At 46.5% G+C, this 20,960-nt stretch overlaps 1 protein-coding gene across 2 annotated transcripts; it reads right to left on the bottom strand.

The window, feature by feature from the left end:
* Positions 1–564: 564 nt before the first annotated feature.
* On the bottom strand, positions 565–19,516 carry HEATR6 (HEAT repeat containing 6). 2 transcript variants are annotated; one of them, XM_063341784.1, is made up of 20 exons: positions 18,607–19,503; positions 16,592–16,699; positions 16,051–16,191; positions 14,944–15,059; positions 13,111–13,225; positions 12,744–12,845; positions 12,175–12,312; positions 10,757–11,049; positions 10,184–10,361; positions 9,668–9,874; positions 9,015–9,114; positions 8,419–8,777; positions 7,391–7,513; positions 6,740–6,826; positions 5,603–5,737; positions 4,296–4,418; positions 3,419–3,543; positions 2,632–2,728; positions 2,025–2,229; positions 565–1,570 (listed from the first exon to the last, which is right to left on the bottom strand). In XM_063341784.1, the coding sequence occupies exons 1-20, from the start codon at positions 18,808–18,810 to the stop codon at positions 1,020–1,022; spliced, it is 3,507 nt and encodes a 1,168-aa protein (XP_063197854.1). In that variant the 5' UTR covers positions 18,811–19,503; the 3' UTR covers positions 565–1,019. The 2 variants fall into 2 exon arrangements, with proteins under 2 accessions (XP_063197854.1, XP_063197855.1); XM_063341785.1 differs by having other exon boundaries at positions 1,351–1,570; positions 2,021–2,229; positions 18,607–19,516.
* Between the last annotated feature and the right edge of the window lie 1,444 nt (positions 19,517–20,960).

Here is a 20,960-nt window from a genome sequence, read left to right as displayed (position 1 = left end):
ATGCTCACACCACTTGAGGCCCACTGAAACCAGCGGCGAGGACAGAAAAACAAAGCAGATAAATTTTGTATCCCAAAGAGGTTTTACGACGGGCAGGGCTTGCACTGAGCTCTGTTCAAACATCCACGCAGAGGTTAGGAGAGCAGGCACTTAACTCTCCAAGCGCCCCTCCCCGACCAGCTCATTCCTGGAGGCATTGATTTGTCCCCAGCAACACCGGAGAGCCCAGTCCCCCGCCGGTTATCAGCGCAGTGAGCACACAGCAAACAGAGGAACATCGTCATGGAGGAAGGGGAAGGGGACAGAACTTCAGAAATAGAAACAATCCCACGGGGGGTTTAGAACATCGCTGCAAAGGGCAACAGGGCTCCAGGGGCAGCACTGCTCCAAAAGTGGAAATTCCAGCCTCAGAGTAGCTACTCGGAATTTTTTGGCTTACGCAGCACAGCACCATCCACCTGGGAACAAGGAATTTGGGGTTGTTGAAAGGCAGGACGAGCGAAGGCAGGAGGGAGGCACAGGCCAGGTGTAAGACACCAGGAACGGAGACAGGTAAAGGCAAAGTGTGTTTGCTCTAAGCTATTATTCAAATATTGGCATATTTGGGTTTATTGCAGGAACACAAGAGTGATAACATTTGCAGTGCTCAGAAAAACAAAATTCTTCCACATCCCTCCTTTACAAACATGATTTTGAATATAGCAGCAACAGTAACAAAATGCTTTTAGATAAGCTCAGAGAACAGGCTGGTTTTATAAAACATAAAAAGAAGGAAAAGGCATTTGTTTCCCAAGTGGTAACACAGTAACAGTTAAGTGTAAAAAAAAAAACAAAACCAATAATAAAAATGAAGTTCTACAGATCTTTTCATCAGGCATTATGAATGATTTTCAATAAGTTTGAAATAATTTTTTTTAATAACAGCAACAGGAAACTTTTCTTCTGGATGACCGTGTAAATGAAAAGAGTGTGCCCAGCCAGAAGTATAAGTTATTGGTCAACGAAACTGGTGGTTTTTTCTAAGCCTCTGTTAATTCAGTGGCACGGGCATGGTTTGTCAAGACATCTCCCAGATAACCAGACACTCTTACCCGAGCTTTGCCCTCCAGCTGTTTCTCTATCCCACTGAGATGTTCGAGAGCTCCTTTTAATACCCTCTCCCTCTCGCACAAGTCCGTGTACATTCCTGCTTCGTTTTCTTCAACTCCAGATTTCAGATATTGCAGGAGATAGGATTTAATGGCGTCCCCATTTTCTGTTATTGTTTGCCAAATGACCGGCAGGTCCGTGCTCTTTGCCAGACTTAGCAAATGAAGCAGAGCCTGGCAGATCTGCGTCCTGAGGCTGGCACTGTACTTGAATTCCAGAAAGTCCTCGGTGTCTTCGCTCTTCTGCAAGGCCACCACCAAGGCACTCCAGATTTGGCAGAACTGCTCAGTGGAGCCGTAGCATTCCCTCTTGCTTGGGATGGAGAGAGCCATCGCTGATTTGATTCGAACTTTAAAATTCTTGCAGGACTTCACTACTGAGGAAAGCGCATTGTATGCTTGTGTGGTCCAAGGAGCCTCTCCTACCAAAAAAAACAAACAAACCCCAAAACAAAGAAAAAACTACTTTTCAATCAGCCAAAATATACAAAACTGTAAATGTATCTCCTAAATATTTAATAAGCTTACATTTACTGTTATTTATTCTGGTCCAAATGAGAGAATCAGGGGTTTTAAAATGAAAAAATCAGTTTAAAAAGTTAATCTTACGAAGTTTTGTAAGAGGAAAAACGACATTTTACATCTATTCACTCTCTAAACCCACCCTCATGCTCTTTTCTGACGTGACAGATCCACCTGAATACAGCGCAGTGATGCCCGCACGCACAGACCCCTATTTCACTGGCAGAGGTATGCCAGGAAGATTCAGCTCAGTTTGCTTTCTCCTCTCTTCCCCAACGCATTAGTAACAGAGACCTTCTTATCAAAACCACAACCTGCTGCGCAAATCCAAAGCCAGCGAGACAAGTTACTCACCGAGTGGCAAGGCAGGGTTCTTAAATACATTCCCCAGCGCGTAACAAGCATTCCAGCGCACTTTCATAGTGGCCTCGCTCTGGACAGTGGAAATTAGGGCCTGAAGAGATTCCTCGATGGCTTCCCTAAACCTGGGGTTTGCTATGTGATACGGCTGAAGGAAGTGAAGCACATTCCCAAGGGCCCGGACTGCGTTACTCTTTACCTGGAACACACATACACAATAAAAAACAATTCTGGCTTTCAGTTTGTAGGTAAAGCTTTTGTCAAGCTCAGAGCCAACAAGGAGCCCATCTGGAATCAGACCAGTGTCTTATCAGATGGTAACCTCCTAAATGTAGAGAATGAGTCTTTCTGGTGGCAAGTGGTCACCAGGAAAAAACCCCAACAACCCCTCCCCGCACCGTGGAAAAGCGCAATCAAAGGTTCTGCAGGTCAAACAACCTCTAAACACCAGCCCTCAAGAGAGGATGCTGAGCCGCAGCTCCCTGTCTGTTGGGGCAAACAGCCCCTAAGTAACTGCTGCCTGTTTTCTTTTTTCTTTAATAAAAAAATGCAAGAGTTAACTACGCTATGATAACTCCACCCTCCTTCCCCTCAGTCATACCTTGTCTCTGTCCTTAGATGCTTCCGTCGCGGATCGTAACATTTTCAAGAGCAGGAGATCAGAAAATTCCTCTTGAAAGCTTTGTCCCATCGTTTCCCTGCAGAAGGATGACACTGAAAGCCCAGCTCAGACAATCCATCCCCAAAGATGTGATACAATCCTTTATCAAGGCGTATGAACAACCTTCACTCTTTAGAAAGCTAATATGTAAGGCAGACCTTACTACATGTGACCACTATGTTTATTAATTTAAAACCAAACTATCAATGCAAGAAAGCCGGTTAGCAATGCATTAAGTCTGTAATAAAAAACAGAGGGCAATGAATTGCTCGGAGGGGATTCCTTAGCAAGAATATATGATAACTCTTTCCCCTGTTAAAAATGTAACAGTAGGTTAGACTTCCTTCAGTTTTTGATTTGAGGAAGCGTTAAATATTTATTAATCTTACTTCTGTGTTACGTTGAAAGTAAAGTAACCAGGCAACATGCAATTACAAAAAGCAACGAACAAGAAATAGGAAATTGAAAAGTAAACTTGGAATATACTCCAGAACTAATGATTAGAAAGACCTAAACCAAGCAGTTTAGAACCCAACCCCAGATGGATACGGGATACCTGTAATACAGTGTCACGCACTGGTAGACACATAGGCTGAAGGATGATTAAAAAGAAGCATCCAAGCCAAATTTTGGCTTTTTTGATACTCAGTAGATCAGTACCCTCTGTCTGACGCTACGGGAATACGTGCAGAGAGAGTTCTGCGGGCCAAGGCACGCGCTTACGTACATGTTGATGATCAGAGTGTCCGTAAGATTGCCCAGGGACCAAGCTGCTTTGGCACGGACGTTCGGAGACTTGTCATGGAGGGAATTCAGGATAGCGTTCGCTGTGTCTGCCACAAACATCACATCCTATAAAAGTAAAAACTGCCGCAAAGTTAGAAAGTTTTAAAAACCTCAGGTGATTTCCTTAGTAACATAAACATTCTGGCCTTTCTAGGGAAAATGATACCTGCACAGAGACCAGCTCTATTAATATACTCTTCTTTTTCAGGCAACAACTTTTAACGTTTATGGTGCTCTGTACAGCTTTGATCTCTCATTAACAGTCTAAGCCTGCATGCTGACCAAGTTCACCTCTCTCTTGGGTAGCTGTTGCTGAAAGGTTTCAATATATTATTTAATTTAATTGGTGCTTTAGTTACTTTGGATTTTACCATAATTACCTAGACTGCCGATCTTACACCCATCAAATCTCCCTCTTAAGAGAGTAATTGCTTCTCCAAACTCCCTGCTGAGCTGCCTGTCTAATTTTCTCTTCTATGGCACATTACATTTTTTTTTCACTCCCTTACCTATGGTAAAGGATTTTCTTTCAAAATATTTTGGACTCAAATCTCAACGTCAGCTACTGCATACATTTTTACTTATTTTTTTTTATTACAAACACCCATTTAAGGCCACGCTGGAAAAACTAGAGTCTTCCAGCTCAGTCCAGCTAAGGCTCCAGGTCTGGAGATAGTAAAGAAATGCTAGAGACACGTTGCAGACCAAGAGCAAGAAGAACGGCCAATTCACTCCAAAAGAACTCATGTCCCGCATCTTATGGTTCGTCAAACCTATTATAAAATGCCTCAAAATAAGAAAAATGGGCCAGTTCTGACCTGCCGAAGGCAAGAGAAGAGGATGTAGACTCCAAGCGCACGTGCGGCAGCTGCTTTTACCAGTGGGTTCTCACTGTGGTTCAGGCCAAGAAGCAGAGTGACGCACAGGATCTGCTGGTCATTCTGCAACAATAAGCAGTCATGACAACAGAGAGAAAGTGAAAAGATCTCTGTCCTACAAAGACAGACAACTGGCAGACACTCTGAAAGACCCGAATATCTGGAATCTATACAAGCTACCATTCAGAGCTTACTCTTTTCTTTAAAGTAAACCAACTGGCATTTCAGGATGCCACACAGGAAATGGGAATGCTCCAGCAAACATGATCTTGTTGCTGTTAGTTAATATTTTGGTTTCTTTTGTGATCTTATCTATCATCCAAATGCAGAAGGCATGGCCCATCAGAGGTACAACAGACTGGATCGGTTGCTTTTTCCTGTCTTACTTCACTCTTTCCCCTTCATTAATAAGGACGGCCAGGCAGATTAAGTTCATCCTGGACAGATTGTCAGTTCACCAACCCATGACAAAGATCTTTGTTTCATCAGAGCAAAGGGTCAGAGTGGGTACTGACTTGACCCCACACGGCCACAGGGACAAGAGAGCGTACGGGATCAAAGTACAGAGTGATGAAGTACATGCTGTACTCGGAGAAACCAGACGGAGAATTCCAGAGATACTGCTGTACTAGCAATTCTTGGGCAAATGAGATCTGGCAGAATACTCCCCATCGAGAAGGGCACAGTGACATAAAAGGAGCTGCACAATGCAGCGGTGATACCCTGCCAAGGCTTTCATGTCTAAAAGCATATTTCGTGTTGCAAAAGGAGAGTAAGGCCAACACATTTGTTTGCTTCTGCCAGGGCAATCACGGCAGTTTAGTGTTTTAAAAGCTAGACAAAAGAAAAAACATGCATGCAAATTGGTGAACGTCAGCCCATGGCTGTTAGCTCAGCTGTCTCTCTTGACCAGCAAAGCAGCAGCCCTTCACCCCTCCCTCATGCCACGAAATTCTTACCCTCTATCTCCCGCACATCACCACCAAGGCTGAGTATTCACGGCAGGGCCAAACAGCTTCTGTGACCCACAGTTTAATTGTTTTGACAGACTGATTACTCTCTACATCGCCTTTTCCAGTCTTCAATATCACAACTTATTCAGAACGTTAAAAAAAAAAAAAAATATCTGGAAGATTTCTCTACCTTCTCCTTGTAAATTTTAAGAGGCTTTACACTCCTGCAATCTGGTAGACAAAAACAAAGCTTCAATAGGTAAAAATGCCCCGCTTCAAGGAGTGCTCTCTTACCTGCAGGCTGGTGAAAGCTTCTGGCAAGATAGAGGACAGGGCATCGCAGGCGCTTGTCTGAAGAGTCGCGTGCGGAGAGTTCTGAAGAATGCCAGGTAAGGGGCCATTTAACATCATTGTCCAGAAAGTTACAACCTACAGAGGAAGCAGCCAGGTTTACCTATTTGAAGTCGGCAATTAGGCCTAAGTTCTAACACAGATTGCGTTTTTCCATTATCATCTTTAAGACATACTTACAGCAGGTAGCATAATCGCAGGTGAAAGTGATTACCATACTTAGCATTCAGAAGCATTTTAAAGACACTTTAGTACTGCTATCAAGTACTTATCCACTGAGTTCTGTTTGTTTCCTCCTCAAGGCCACATGCACTAAGATTAGATTGCATTAGGTAGAATTACGATCCCGTTCTTGAATCCACACAGCTGGGTATTTTCATTTGCTTGACAATTTACGTTCATGTCAACTAACAGAAGCCCAGCGCTACTGGACACATTTCCTATCTTGTAGGGTCAGCGGTGACCAGCTCAAATCTTAGCACACACCAAAGAAATTTTTACACTTGTCTTCTGTTCACAGAAGCAAGACTTAAACAGGCCTACATTACTACTAGAATGCCAGTTCCTCAGCTTCCGCAAACTTATCCAACAGACAGCCTCGAACAATTAATTTTTCTGAAATCACACGTGTTATGGTTCTGGCCTCCCCCTCTGCACTTGTGAGCAGCTGGAACATGTCGACTGGCTCTTGTAACAACGCAGATTCGCCAAAACTCTAAAAGTGTATGTCTAGGTTTTACGTAGCAGTAATGACACATGCAAAATCTGTGCTGTTCTTCCAGCTTTCTGACTTAGAGCACGCAGGAAGAGGAGGGTTGAGGAAAGCCAGAGAAGCAGCGTTAACACGATGTAAAAGGCAAAAAAAAAAAAAAAAAAGCCAACCATACCTGCCTACAGACCAAAACCAGATACCAAAATATTGCAGGAAGTCTACAAAAATTGTACCTATCAGCACCTATAAAGCTGCAGGGTACTGAGTCCCATCCTGCAACTGATTTACCTGTATCCATGCCAGTAACTTTGCAGAGACTTCAGGAAAGCTCAGCAAAGTGGAATCTCAGAGGGAGCCCACACACTTACCAAGCTGACTGGTACTTTCTGGTCGGGGGCAATGGCTGAATCGGGTTTGTACTGCTGCAGGACCCCTGTGCCCAGCTCCTCCAGAAGCTGCAAGGAAACAAAAAGCAACTAGGTCTTTATCAGGGATAACTCAAGCACTATAGAACTATAGCAACCTCTAACTAGGACTACACTTACCTACCCAGGGAACAAAAAATAAAATTCAGTATTGTTTTGGACTCTATTCTGTCCCTGCTAGTGAAAAAATTAGAGCAAAACCCTTTCTTACATAAAATCTCCAGCTAGAACAGCGCAACAAATTGCTGCGCAAAGAGGAAATCTCTCTGAGCTTTCCTTTGGGTGACAGACTACAGTTCCTGCACCAGCTGATGCTAAATCAGGAAAGGGCCAGTGTTATAGTCCTTGTGTGTCCCAAGGTGACTCAGCAGAGCAACAAAACACTGATGGGAATTCAAGGTTGCAAGCAGAAGGTACATTTCTCAAAGCGTCAGGGTACTGCATTTCCCAAAGAGCTACAGCAGGCACCAGCTCTCTATGGTGTGCCACATCACGCACACATAGATGCTCTCAATATTCATCACTACTCATCTGAACTTGCAAAGCACACTAACAGATAAAATCGATAATGTTGACGCTTCCTCGTGCTCTTACTTTGGCTCCATGAAGCTGAATGGATGGATCCATTTCTTCCATGCATCTGCAAGCCACTTCTCCAAGTTCTAGGAAATAGCTCTGAGCCATAGAGAAATAACCTTTTACAAGAAGAGCCAACACCTAAACGCAAACAAAAGAAATTCCATTCAGCATTTTTTCCGTTACACTAAAATACCCCAAAAACACCCAGAGAGGGTGTTAATGGGTTAATCAACACTGGGACCATACACTAAACTCTGATGTAAACAGATACACCTTGCAGCACAACTTCTAGAATACTAGAGCTAATTAAAAACCTCCCCATTCCATCATCTTGTTCAAAAAAGGGCCACAAAAGCACTATCAAGTAGCAACGCAATGAATTATTTACTGTAAGTGAGGTCTCCTGTAGCTAAAAACTAAGCAAGAGTGCCCGCAAGAGCAACACTCTCCTGTAATACCACTGCTGTGTTCTGTGAAGCTGGATTTTACAAATATTCATTGCTCCAGAAAAAGAGAGAGACTCCTCAGCATGCACATTACTATTTTCTGTGGTTACATGAAGAAAAAAAGGCCAAGTCCCACCATTCACAGGTACTCCTTTAGTCATACCAGCATCTCTCCGCAGTTCCTTGCGGACCGTTCTTTGACTGCAAGGCTCTTCCCCACTGTTTTCTAGCAAAGCTTCAATTTAGATTTTGTATGGAGGAGTTTGCACAGGGAAGACTCACCGCCTTCACCAGATGCCAGCACACACAACCAAATAACATTTAAAAATACTGAAGGTAACAAAAGCCACAGGCAGATGAACTTGCTGCAGCTGGTTTACCATGGGACAGTTATAGTGTGGCCACAGGCATGGAATCCAAGTGTTAGTGCTTTTTCAGTCACAGCAGCTCACACATGCTGCACCAGCAAATGTTTTAGCCGAAATCTCACTGAAAGAGCTCGGAGAAAAGGCAACCCACAGCTGAGGCTTGGCGGACAGGAGGTAATTTGATATTGTACCATGCTGTTCATTTCACAAGCTAGCTGTTCATCCCCACCTGCAAGGATTCCAGTCGAAGGGGACAGGGTTCATAAACGCTGGAGAATGATGGAAAGTTGGCATCGCTGTCAGAACAGGAATCCTCACGGGGCAGAACGATGATGGAAACGCAGAGACGGAGAAGCCAGCATGGTTCGGAAGACGTACATCCTGCTGGATTATCTTGAGGTTCCCCTTCTGAGGGGAGTGCTTTCCTCCACTGCTCAGAAGAATTAAAACGGTGAGGGGTGGCACTACCACTATTATTTAGCCCTGAAGAACTGGGCTGTTGCAAAAGTAACTGCACCTCTGGTAAAGGTGCCTGGACAGATACTATAGCCCCTAATAACGTGAGACTAGAAACTCGAACATTAACGTCTGCAAGAAAGAACAGGGCAGGGGAAGAAAAAGCCAGTCCGTTAGCGTCTCACTGACACGTCAGCATCCTTCTTCAGCAGTTTTCACACAAGACAGGTCATAACATACAATTTGAGAGCAATACATGTATTTGTGAAGCATGGGGTGGGCAGGAAAATCCACAACTGTTTTGTAATAACCAATGCTGAATTAACATATAACATATATAAGGATGCTCCAGCCAAACAGAATACAAACCTTTATGACAAACGTATGGCTTTATCTGGTTCCAAACTCTCGTCAGCAACCCAGGTTTTAAGCGGCTGTACGGTGCATTTGAAACTAAATTTGCAAGGCACTGAAAGACACAAAAGAACATACATGCCGTGATGGCTACAATGTCAGCCTGGCCTCCAACAGATTTGTTTTTACATTTGCAATTTAGGTCATTCAGACAGCTAATTATCTGAGGGCACCTGAAAACAAATGCCCCAATTATCTGCTGTTTGAAAACTGGTTGCAACCTTGGCTCCTAAGAACAAGTATTTAACTACTGTGCCCTGGCATAAGGGCCAAGGAATTTCAATAGCCCACGGAAAGCTTTTTTTGCCAATTTGGATTCCCGTTTTAAAGCCAATGTGAGTCTTCAGAATCATTTCATAGGTTCATTGAGCTCCAAAAAGACTACACGAAAGAAACATAGGAACAAGAGAATTGTGCTGAAGAGAAAAGAAGCCTTAGGACTCTGTAGGAAGACTCAATCAATGAAGCCTTGTGAGACGATAGCAGTCCATTTCCCACCACCACCTTAGTCCTCAAGAGCTACAATAATTTCTGTGCAATCTTTCTTCAAGACTTAGAGACCAATATAATCTCCTGGGCAGCATTTGAAACATTTACAGTAGAGTTACCTTGACTATTTGTGTCAGTGTTTGAGAAGAGGATTCTGCCACCAGGGCTAGTAGCAGGCAGCGGTGCAGCTCCCGGATGCTAGAAGCAAGAGTTACAGAGAAGGGAGTAAAAGCTCTCTTGTGATCATTGGCATCTTCAGCAACAGAAAGAAACTGCTTAGAACCTTCCAGGATGGCTGAGAGAACTTGAAGAGCGCAGGCACGGGTCTGAAACAACAAAACCTTTCTGTTACCCACTTTTAATACCTCCTTCGAGCTGATGGAGAATTTAAGTTTATGAAAGTATCTTTCTCCAGAAAAAGAAAATTCAACTCCAACTACCTTTTCTCCTACCTTTAAGCAGCATACAACCAATGCTTTGTTTCCTTAACCAATACTTTCTCTTTTATTTCTCATGGTACGGTGACTAAGCAACACAGATACAGTAGCCAAAGTACTTACCGAAGGCCAGAGAAGACAACTCTTAAGATTAATATGGGAAAAACACCATGCTTTCTCTACTCAGAAATGACTCACCTTTGGAGAAGGGTCCTTTAAAGCAATAGTCATCAAGGACACTGACTGGGGGCTGCCAATACCAGGTGCATCAGGAACAAACGCTGACCAGTAGCCATAAAGAACTCGTTTTTCCATTGATTTTATAGCGGAGAGGAAACAGGCTAAAGCCCCTTGACGAACACTGGCTTGATAAGATCTTAAAAACAAACAAAAAGATCAATGAAATAGCATCAGTGAAAAGTAACGGACTTCACCTCTTTCACTTACATTAGTGGCTAGCTGTGAGAAGACATTTTTTAGATGAAGAACAGGAACAGAAAGAACAAATTTACTTTCAAACCAGTAGGAGAAAACTGGAAGGCAGGAATTCCTATCACCACATAAATCAAAAGGAAAGTGATTTCCTCAACAGTTTTGATTAAGAACAAAGTGCTAGGTTCCCGTGGAAGCATAAGAGGCTGCAGACATGTAAAATTTGTGCCAGATCTACAGGAACAAAAAGCACGCTTTAACATGATACATGAGCTTAAATTGTTACGAATAAGAGTTCACTCTGCCACCATGCTTGATGTTTACACGAACAACAATCACCTCACTTTACTCTGTATTCCACCTTCAGCATCAGAATATTCCGACTCACTGCTGCTGATTCTTTTCCAAGTAGTATAATGTGACGACAAGTGATCCTTTCCAGCAGACACATGTGCAACATCTGATGCACGACTCCGAGGATCCGAACAAGGACTGTTCTGCACATCCCCCACATGCAATTTCAGCATGTCTGCTCCAAGGACCAATTCGTTTCCTGCATCACCCAAATCTTCTCTTCCCTCTTCCCCAAAATCTCCCTTCTTTTGTTTCCCTTTGGACTTTTTTCTTCGGTTCTGTTTTAAGATGAAAAATAGGTATTTTTTTTAAATCTTTTGAAATATCTAGAGATATGCAAATATTTTATACTTGTATATCTTTTACTGAGGGAAAAAGGTCTCATCTGAAAACAAAACTAACTGCTAATCCAGAGTAAAAGCAGAGTTTAATATAATAAATCATGCCCCCTGTACAGTACATCTAGTCTCTAAATTAATTTTATACGAGATTTAGTTTAACCAAGAGTTATCACAGCTATTTAGCATCTTCTGTTACAACAATACTGCACATAAGTGCAATTATATGGAAGTGCAATACTGTACATACAGAAACAATCACTTCTTTAATATCTGAGAATCTGCACTCTGCTTATTAGTAGCAACAGTAACATCAGTATAGTAATACCTTAGTGTAAGGAGGCAGTTTATATTTGAATAGCCTCAAAAATTAAGTTTTGGTCTCTTCATCAGTAAAGCAAAAGATTTTCAACAAAACTTTTAGTTAAAATCATGTTTCACACAAAAGAGATTAAAGAAGAGGAAGAGTAAATACTTCTCTAGTTCTTTTAGATTTACAATAGGTATTTAAGATCTAAAAAGAAACAAGTCAACGTGACCATACAACTTTATTCTCTCTAACATCTTTCAGATAATCGGTAATCCAAAATGTTTAGAGGGTTAAAAAATAACCTGTAGAAGTATTAAGCAGAACAGATGAGGGAGGGGGAAGGAAATTGGTCTCTAGATGAACTTGACTTCTCTAAGAAAGAGTCAAACAATTGCGCAAGCGTTAGGAGAGAAAATGTAACTTATAAAATGAAAAGCTTTGGCTAGTCTGCAAGGAGCAACCCTATGTCTGCAGGCCAGGAATTCTTGGCTATAGATGAATAACTGATGCACACAGCTTAACCCGGGAAAACCAATCTCTGCAGAGCCATTTGTTCCTGTCACCCAAGTTTACAAAGCAATTTTAATCAGTGGAGAGATTTATAATCAACACCTTTAAAGCAGAGAATGTGAAATGTATCACATGCTCCGAACACAAGGAGCCTGTTAGCCACCGATACCACGTCAGGTAAGACAAAACCACAACACACACGCGCACAACGAGCATGCAGCAGAATCAGTATAATTTCACCTTACCCCTGTCTGCTTAAAGGTGGCCGGTTCTGATTGCTCCTGTTTGATGGGCGACCTTTTATCGTACTGAGGTAACGGAGCCGGGTACAAGGCTGCGGGCATTTCTATGCTCAGTCCTGGCAGTCCATGAAACATACATTTCTAGAACAGTAACAAACGCGTTAGCATTCTTTCCCATTTTGATGCACAAAGATTTGCTGCGTATTTACAGCATATTTACTCGGGCGTTCATCAGTTTTCAGTTGGGCTTGTGATCCTTCCCCCAGGTCCTGCCTCTCCCCATGCTACGTAACAGCGATGCAACATCTGAAATTCAACCATCTCTAGATTTAAGTAGGTCCAAAAAAACCAAGCCTCCCATGTTTCTCTCACATTCTTTTGTGGGCAGTGCAGTTAAGATGCTGTGAGAGAAACTCAATGTCTTTTTCTTTATATCTCACACTACATTTCCACCCACGCTCAGGCTTCTCTGCTCCCTCTTTCTCGTTTCCTACTGTTTCCCACTTAACACGCATCTGGAACACACACCTTCCAGTCTCCGCCTCTTCCTCAAAGCGGATTTAAGTATTTACCTTTAATACTGCAAGAAGAGATCCAATTTGGTCAGTTTGCATTAGTTTCATCTTCCCACCATTGAGAAGCGACTGGATACCTTTCAGTGCATTTTGCAGTAACTGAAAACCAAAACACAGAATGAATTACTTTTCCTTCCCAAAATACTGAAGGTTCACATCTTTCAAGTGACCTTCTAGGCAATTACGGGTTTTGCTCAACATAATTACTTGGACAGTTACTTATGTTTATTAAAAAAGAAAATCTTAGACTATTTAAACAAAATCTCAGTTGACAATATTCCAAATTTCATACATTCCAAATTCCAATATTCCAACAGCACAATCTCCTAATTAGAGTATTCTAGACAATTAGACTCACACTTACCATGCAAAAAGTGATGTCATCTACATCAGAGGTTTTTGAAGACTGTAGAACACTTAGAAAAGTCTGAAAACAGACACTTCTGTACAACTCATCCAAGTACGGCTGTCCAGGCACACTAAAATTAAAGCAGGAGGTGACAACTGGTTGGTTTACAGTCTGTCCCACAGCTTTATAACATTACACAAACTCAGATCCGAGCCCTCCACTAGACGGAAAAGCACAGCCCCAGATGGAGGGACAGCTCTTTGAAAGGCATCAGCTCTACCACTATGAAGAACAAAAGGAAACCTTCTGCACAAAGAGTTCGTACAATCGTAGTGTACCTTACACCTACTCTGCTTCTGTGGCCACCTCCTCAATTCCAACAACCCTCCAGGCATAGCTGAACAAGCTGTCACGCTTATAAATGCTTTTTAGGCAAAATTTGTCATTGAAAAGGGCCTAGAATGACTTATGCCGTTTCCCTAGTTTCCGTGAAGTCTGGACAACCTTAATGTGCTGAAACATTTTAATATCCAGTTGACTTACTGCATGAAGAGAGAGGGCGACCGCATCACTTCAGCTTTGCAACCTTGAGTACCGTTTAGTAAGAGCTGGCCATTGTTGCACTGGATTTACAGTCATTAAACAAATTCTTTTGTAATGGATTCCTAAGTACCTGGTTTCAACACATTTAATTACCTCAAGCCATCAACGCATGTTTGATAATACTCACAGGACAACTCTAATATTGCAAGTGATTTTCCTGAAATTAGAATCAGAGAATAGTCGAGGTTGGAAGGCACGTCTGGAGACCGCCTAGTCCAACCCCCTTGCTTGAAGTAGGCTCAACCAGAGCAGGCTGCCAAGGACTGTGTCCAATCAGCTTTTGAATATCTCCAGGGATGGAGACTCCACAGCCTCTCTGGACAACTGGTTACAGTGTTCAATAATCCTTAATTTATTTATTTTTTTCCTCCTTATGTTTAATCAGAATTTCCTGTATTTCAGTTTGTTCCCATTGCTTCTTGCCCTTTCACTGGGCGTCACTGAGAACAGTCTGGCTCTGTCATCTTCATTCCCTGCCATCATGTATTTATACACATTGGTAAGATCCTCACTGAGCCTTCTCCAAGCTAAACAATCCCAAGTCTCCACACAGAAAAATCATCATGCCCCAAACTGCCAGATGTCGCATTTATTTACATTAAGTAGTTTTTCAGACTCCATCTATAAGTGCCAAAATTCTAAGCTTTTGTGGTTTTGTGGGGTTTTTCATTTGTTTGTTTGGTTGGTTGTGTTGTTGTGTTTTGTTTTTTTTTTTTTTTAAAAAGCCATCTGTTCACAGGAACTATTAACCAAAAAACTCTTTACAGCAAGTCCAAGTATCTATTGCTTTTATTAATTACTTGCTTGCCCACAGAGACTGGGTAGTCTTCCCACATAGCAGCTAATAAACATTTGACATTGCTGTGGCATCAGCATATTTACATGTGGAATGGAAAAATGGATGAATTACAAAAGAGTAACTGATAATCACTATAAAAACTTGTAGCTGACCATTTCTTAGGCAAAATTAACCCGAAGAATCACTGCAGAGACCAGACAGCACAATGCTTTTTGTTTTCTTCCCTAAACTAATCTCTGTAACATTTCTGGAAGACTGATTACAGTTTTATCCACAAATGATACAATATCTTGGAGCATTAAAGTTTTACATTTCAAGTTCATGCACATACACCTTACTGGTCCTGAATTTAATGTTCCTAGCCCAAACAGAGCAGACCAGTCCGTGCGCTCAGATGTACAGCTTCTAAAGCATCCGCTCCGCCATCTGCAAAGGCTTGTACGCACCTGAGACACAGGTTTGCCATGCTGCGTACTGCTGCCCTCCTGAGTTCCACGTCTGGCTGAGCAGAATCACTGAACTGCACCAGGAGCCCAGTCTTGCCCAGCAAATCTGGGAGATACTAAAAACAAACCACCAGAAGTCATTAGGGGTCACTGCTCTTCCCTCAGTGTCCTGGTTCTTCTGTTTGGAAGATAAATATATATATGCTACAAAAAAAGATTTGTCAGCTGCAATTTCAGATTCCACAGACAGATTATGTTTATAAAAAAATGACATGTAAATATTAATTTCCAAAGTTCTCTTATTATGCATTTTAAAAGCGTTGAGCATGAGCATAGTTGAGACCGAGTCCCAATTTATGCTTTCTTCCTAAACGTAAAGCTAAGTCAGTAACAACTGCTGTACCAAACTGCTGCCGTTATATAGGCTACAAACCCACGCAAGCTGGCAGCTCCAAAACTGCTAGCATCACCGCCCCGCGCTTCAGCCCAACAGCAGAAACTGCTCTGCAAGCTGCCAAGAGCTGGTGACGGCAGGGGAATTCAACACATCAAACACTATCAGTCCCACCGCAGCAACAAGGAGCTTCATACAAACCTCAGGATTGAGACCTGATAGTCTCCAGTTTGAAATGGCTTCGAGCCCACCGCACACTAAAGACCTGATCTGGTTACAGGATAAGTTTCAGGATCCTCAATGGACCCTGCTGAGTAATGTGCAATTTGAAGCTCCCTGCGGTTTTCCTGCCTGATACACAAGCACACCAGGGTGGTTAGTCTACAGGCTAAGCCTGCTGCCCGTCTTTAATAGCATGCCTTTGGCTCAAGCCAGGTCAATGGGTGGTCCCTACAGCTGCAGCTTGCAGCTATAGAGGTACGTGGCATGGAAAGAATCTTGTTATCTTCTGATTATTAGTATACACACCTATCACACCCGAAAATCAATTTTTCCCCAAATATCGGTCACTATTTAAATGGGATTATTCTTAACATAAAAGGTGTGCCTATTTGAGAACATGATACTTTTTTATTCTTTCTATGAAAGAAAGCAGAAACAGCAAAAGTGTGCAAATATTTTTGTGGTTACTTTCTCTTAGCCTGTAAACTCACCTTCTGACATTTAGGTCCATTATTGTAAACAAGCGCTGCTAAGGCTTGCAGAATTTCAACATGTGTCCAAGAGCTGCACTGCTTAAGTGCAGAGATGCAGTAGGAGAGAAGAAAATTCAAGTTCTGTTCATCAACCATCACCTGTCCCAACAGAAAAGGACTGTGGTCAAGAAAACATCGTCATGTACTGCTGGAGTCAATACACCCAGATATTTTGGTCATGGACTCAGCTGACCTGGCTGTTAAAATTATTCACAATCACAGAATCAGCTGACGCTTAAACAGATAAACCAACACAAATGTCCTAAAACCAAGAGTATTTCCAATGGTGTATTGCTTCTAACTGAAAGCTGGTTTTACCGGAGGAACCATGCACAGATTAGAACCTCAGCTAAGAATAAATAAGTAATACAGTGAAAATCCGAGAAACTCTGCATGAAGGTCAGCTCCATAAAAAGAGAGAGGCGGCCTCCCTGGCTTAGCAGGGGGACCAGGCAGCCAGAACACAGGGAAAGGAGGGACAGGGCCAAACTTTCCATACCTGAAATCTGTTAAGTAAGTGATGGATAAGCTGGCAAACTTTGCTGACAAGATGTTCCTGATCAAGGTGAACCAGCTGACAGGCTTGGACAAGCACAGCACAAACATCCTGGAAAAGAAAGCCTTACTTTATTATTTGGAAACTACAAAGCTAGGGTGGAAACCACATCATCAGCTAAGACTTTGATCACACAACCAGATCTGCGTGTGGATACCATTAACATCAATACACGCAGATAATGTAACAAAATTAATGAAACTCCAGCTAGTGAGCTTCCCCTCAGTCACCTCCAAACCTTCAGCCTGATGCAGGGATATGCTGACAGGGATTCAGATGGCAGGAGTGCTGCTCAAACAATATCACTTAAACACTGGAGCAAAAGCAAAGCCGATAATAATGGCAAAACAAAAATACAAAACTGAGATCAAGGAACGAGGCAGAGCCGGGGGAAAGGAGCACTGTCCAAAAACTAATTCATTTCAAAACGCAAAGCCTATTCTGGAAATAAAGTAGGTAAGTCAGCACTGTTTACAGCGTAATGATGAAGGACAGTGTGTTCCCAATGAAGCAGTATCAATACCAAAAAACTACAGTACTCAGCTTTGCAAGGCTTATTTTAAGACTGGAAAATTTTTAATTGTTTGAATAACAGAATGTGAAAATTGCCCAGTCCCTGTGCCTACACTCCGACCCACTGCCCGCTCACTGGTGTCACCCACCATCTCCACCCGCGCTCATGCCCTCCTGCTGCTGGGACACGTATGCTGACCCCAGCAGGGTTTTGGCACACAGCAGCAGAGGTCACAAATCACCCAGAGAGGTGGGGAAGGGAACCAGGGTGGGCAAAGGCAGGAGAGAACAGGATTGTGGGGAGGAGGGTGGAAGATGTGCAGGAAAATCCAGAGTCTGGAGCGAGCTGGCCCGTGGGGAGCCACAGGGGACACATACAGGGCTGCCGCGTGGGGGCACCGGGCAAGATGTCTGCAGGTGCCTCCACGCCAGTCTGCACAACCCACGGAATGGGAGGGGTTGGAAGAGACCTCTGGACATCCAGTCCCACGCCCTGCCAAAAGCGGGGTCACCCAGAGCAGGTTGGGCAAGAAAGCGTCCAGGCGGGTTTTGAATATCTCCAGAGACGGAGACTCCACACCCACTCCGGGCAGCCTGCGCCAGTGCTCTGCCACCCTCACAGTAAAGAGGGTGGCAGAGTTTTTCCTCATGTTCAGATGGAATTTCCTGTGTTCCAGTTTGTGCCCATTACCCCTTGTCCTGTCACTGGGCACCACTAAAAAGAGTCCGGCCCCACCATCTTGACACCCACCCTACAGATATTGATGAGCACTGATGAGATCCCCTCCCAGTCTGCTCTTCTCCAGGCTGAACATCCCCAGGTCCCTCAGCAGAGAGATGCTTCAGTCCCCTCAGCATCTTCACAGCCTCCCCTGGGAGCCCACCCATAGAATCATAGAATGGTTTGGGCTGGAAAGGACCTTTAAAGCTCATCTAGTCCATCCCCCTGCCACGGGCAGGGACATCTTCCACTAGACCAGGTTGCTCCAAGCCCCGACCAACCTGGCCTGGAATGCTTCCAGGGATGGGGCATCTCCCACCTCTCTGGGCAACCTGGGCCAGGGTCTCACCACCCTCCGAGTGAAAAATTTCTTTCTTATATCGAATCTAAATCTTCCCACTTTTAGTTTAAAGCCATCACCCCTCGTCCTACCACTACAGGCCCTGCTATAAAGTCTGTCCCCTCTTTCCCGTGGGTCCCTTTAGGGACGGGAATGCCGTGGGGGTGCACACCTGGGAAGGCATCCGCACCCCGACCCGCGCGTCCCCCCCGCCAGCCGCCGTAGAGACGGGGGGAGCCCCGCGTCAGCGTGCGGTCACACGCGTGACGTGCACACTCCCGTGACGTGCACACCCACGTGCAAGCGCCTTCTTCCCGCCCCTCCACGAGCGCGCACATCCCCCGCCGTGTGCGACCCCCGCCCGGCCCCGCTCCCCGGCCGTACCTGAGGGCTGGGCGCGGCCGCCGGCGCCGGCCCGCAGCTCTCGGAGATGAGCTGGTCGAAGAGCAGGTGGAGCTCGGTGCGACGGCCGCCGTCGGGCCGCTCCGCGCCGGGCTGAGACCGCAGGGCGCCCAGCCGCGCCAGGTAACGGCGGAAAGAGCCGCCCGGCTCCTCCGGCTCCGGCCCCGCCACGGCCACGGCGGCCATCTTCCGTCCTCCCGGCAGCGGCGCTATGGCAACTGGGAGCACTTCCGGGGCGCGGGGCGGCTACGGTGGCCGGGCGGGGCCGGCGCGCGGCGGGCGGGCTGCGGCCCCGCTGGGGGACCGGCACCGGCACCCTCCGAGGAGGCCGGTTTTCACTTTGAGGGAGCCGGGGAGTAAGCGCAGGGGAGCCCCAGGGGTGGGCGGTGGGCCGCTGGAGCGCGGCCCCCGGCCCCGGTAGTCCGCACGGTGCACGGTGAGGGGCTGCAGGGCCGAGCGAGCTCCGGCGGGCACGGGGCCTGAGCCGTGACACGCTCACAGCGGTGTCACCCTCAGAGCTGTGCCATGCACACAGGGTGTAGCCATGTCACACGCACCGCCGTGACACACTTACAACAGTGACACGCTCACAGCCAGGTCACACACACGGCCGTGACGTGCTCACAGCCGTACTACTGTCACAGCCCTGACACACTGACAGCCATGCCACACTCACGGCCGTGACACGCTCACAGCCCTATCACGATCGCAGCCCTGACATGGTCACATCTGCGACACACTCACAGCCCTGACACGCTCACAGGCATGACACAGATGTGTCACGCTCACAGACATGTCGCCCTCAACAGCCATGTCACACCCCAGCTGTGTCCCGCCCCAGCCATGTCCTGCCCCAGCCATGTCCCATTCCCAGCCATGTCACCCTCTCAGCCATGTCTGTGTCCTGCCCCAGCCGTGTCACCCTCCCAGCATGTCCCGCTCCCAGCCATGTCCCGCCCCAGCCGTGTCCTGCCCCAGCCGTGTCCCACTCCCAGCCATGTCACCCTCTCAGCCATGTCCCACCCCAGCCATGTCCCGCTCCCAGCCATGTCACCCTCTCAGCCATGTCCCACCCCAGCCATGTCCCGCTCCCAGCCATGTCCCGCCCCAGCCGTGTCCTGCCCCAGCCATGTCCCACCCCAGCCATGTCCCGCTCCCAGCCATGTCCCGCCCCAGCCGTGTCCTGCCCCAGCCGTGTCACCCTCCCAGCCATGTCCCACCCCAGCCATGTCCCGCTCCCAGCCATGTCCTGCCCCAGCCGTGTCCTGCCCCAGCCGTGTCCTGCCCCAGCCGTGTCACCCTCCCAGCCATGTCCCGCTCCCAGCCGTGTCCTGCCCCAGCCATGTCCCATTCCCAGCCGTGTCACCCTCTCAGCCATGTCCCACCCCAGCCATGTCCCGCTCCCAGCCGTGTCCTGCCCCAGCCGTGTCCCATTCCCAGCCGTGTCACCCTCTCAGCCATGTCCCACCCCAGCCATGTCCCGCTCCCAGCCGTGTCCTGCCCCAGCCGTGTCACCCTCCCAGCCATGTCCCACCCCAGCCGTGTCACCCTCGCAGCCGTGTCCCGCCCCGGCCGTGTCCCGCAGCCGGGCAGAAAGGCACTCACGGCGGCGGGGGGAGCACGGTGCCCGCCCCGGCCGCCGCCGCGGCTCCGGTGTCGCGGCTCCGGTCGGGCGGAGCGGGGCTAGTGGCCGCAGGGCCGCGGTAGGTGGCACTGGCCGTCCGCGATCGTGGCCACGGAGCCAGGGGCCAGCCCGGCTGCAGCCCGGCGAGCCACGGCCTCCCCCCGGTCTGGGCGGGGCTGCGCGGATTTTAGCCGTCGCGGACGCTCGGTGCTTCTTTAAAAGTCACAGTGAGAGACCGATGTAGCCTGAAACAAGCCCGCAGTCCGGGCTGCGGGGCTGCTCCTGTCCCACGCTCGCTGCCCTGTCCTGGCTCTGTCTGTACACGGGACATAACGGATTTCGGCCCTGGGGACACAAGGGACTGGCAATTGGTAAGAGCAACCTGCTCGCCTTAAGGACATCACTCCAGAACTGAACTGCACCTCACCGGGAATTAATTCCTTGCTGATGGGTAACATCAAATTAACTGACGGTCTCCCACCTTTTCCTTGTGGGTCCCAGGAGAGAGGCCAGGGTCTGAAAGGCCCCAGCTGATGGGGAATACCCTGGACCAGGGATGAGCCAAGCGATACTGCCCTGCTGCACAGGGACGCTGCCATCATGGGGCTCTGCGTCACCCAGGAAGGAGCAGGAGGGCTGCAGCATCGGGGCACAGCGTCCTCTCCTTCCATGTCACAACCAGGCGAAGCCAAGGTCTGGTACCTCACTCCAG

This window comes from Chroicocephalus ridibundus, chromosome 7, assembly GCF_963924245.1.
Source record: "Chroicocephalus ridibundus chromosome 7, bChrRid1.1, whole genome shotgun sequence".
NCBI classification, from domain to species: domain Eukaryota; kingdom Metazoa; phylum Chordata; class Aves; order Charadriiformes; family Laridae; genus Chroicocephalus; species Chroicocephalus ridibundus.
Note: the sequence above shows the minus strand (reverse complement) of the source record. Positions and strands in the feature narration are given on the sequence as shown.

Coding starts and splice junctions, on each gene's coding strand:
- HEATR6 (XM_063341784.1), bottom strand. CDS start 18,810: ATGGCCGCCGTGGCCGTGGCGGGGCCGGAGCCGGAGGAGCCGGGCGGC. Junction 16,700..18,606: donor CGGCCGCGCCCAGCCCTCAG/GTACGGCCGGGG, acceptor TTTCTTTTCCAG/GATGTTTGTGCTGTGCTTGT. Junction 5,738..6,739: donor AGAAAGTACCAGTCAGCTTG/GTAAGTGTGTGG, acceptor CTTCCTCTGTAG/GTTGTAACTTTCTGGACAAT.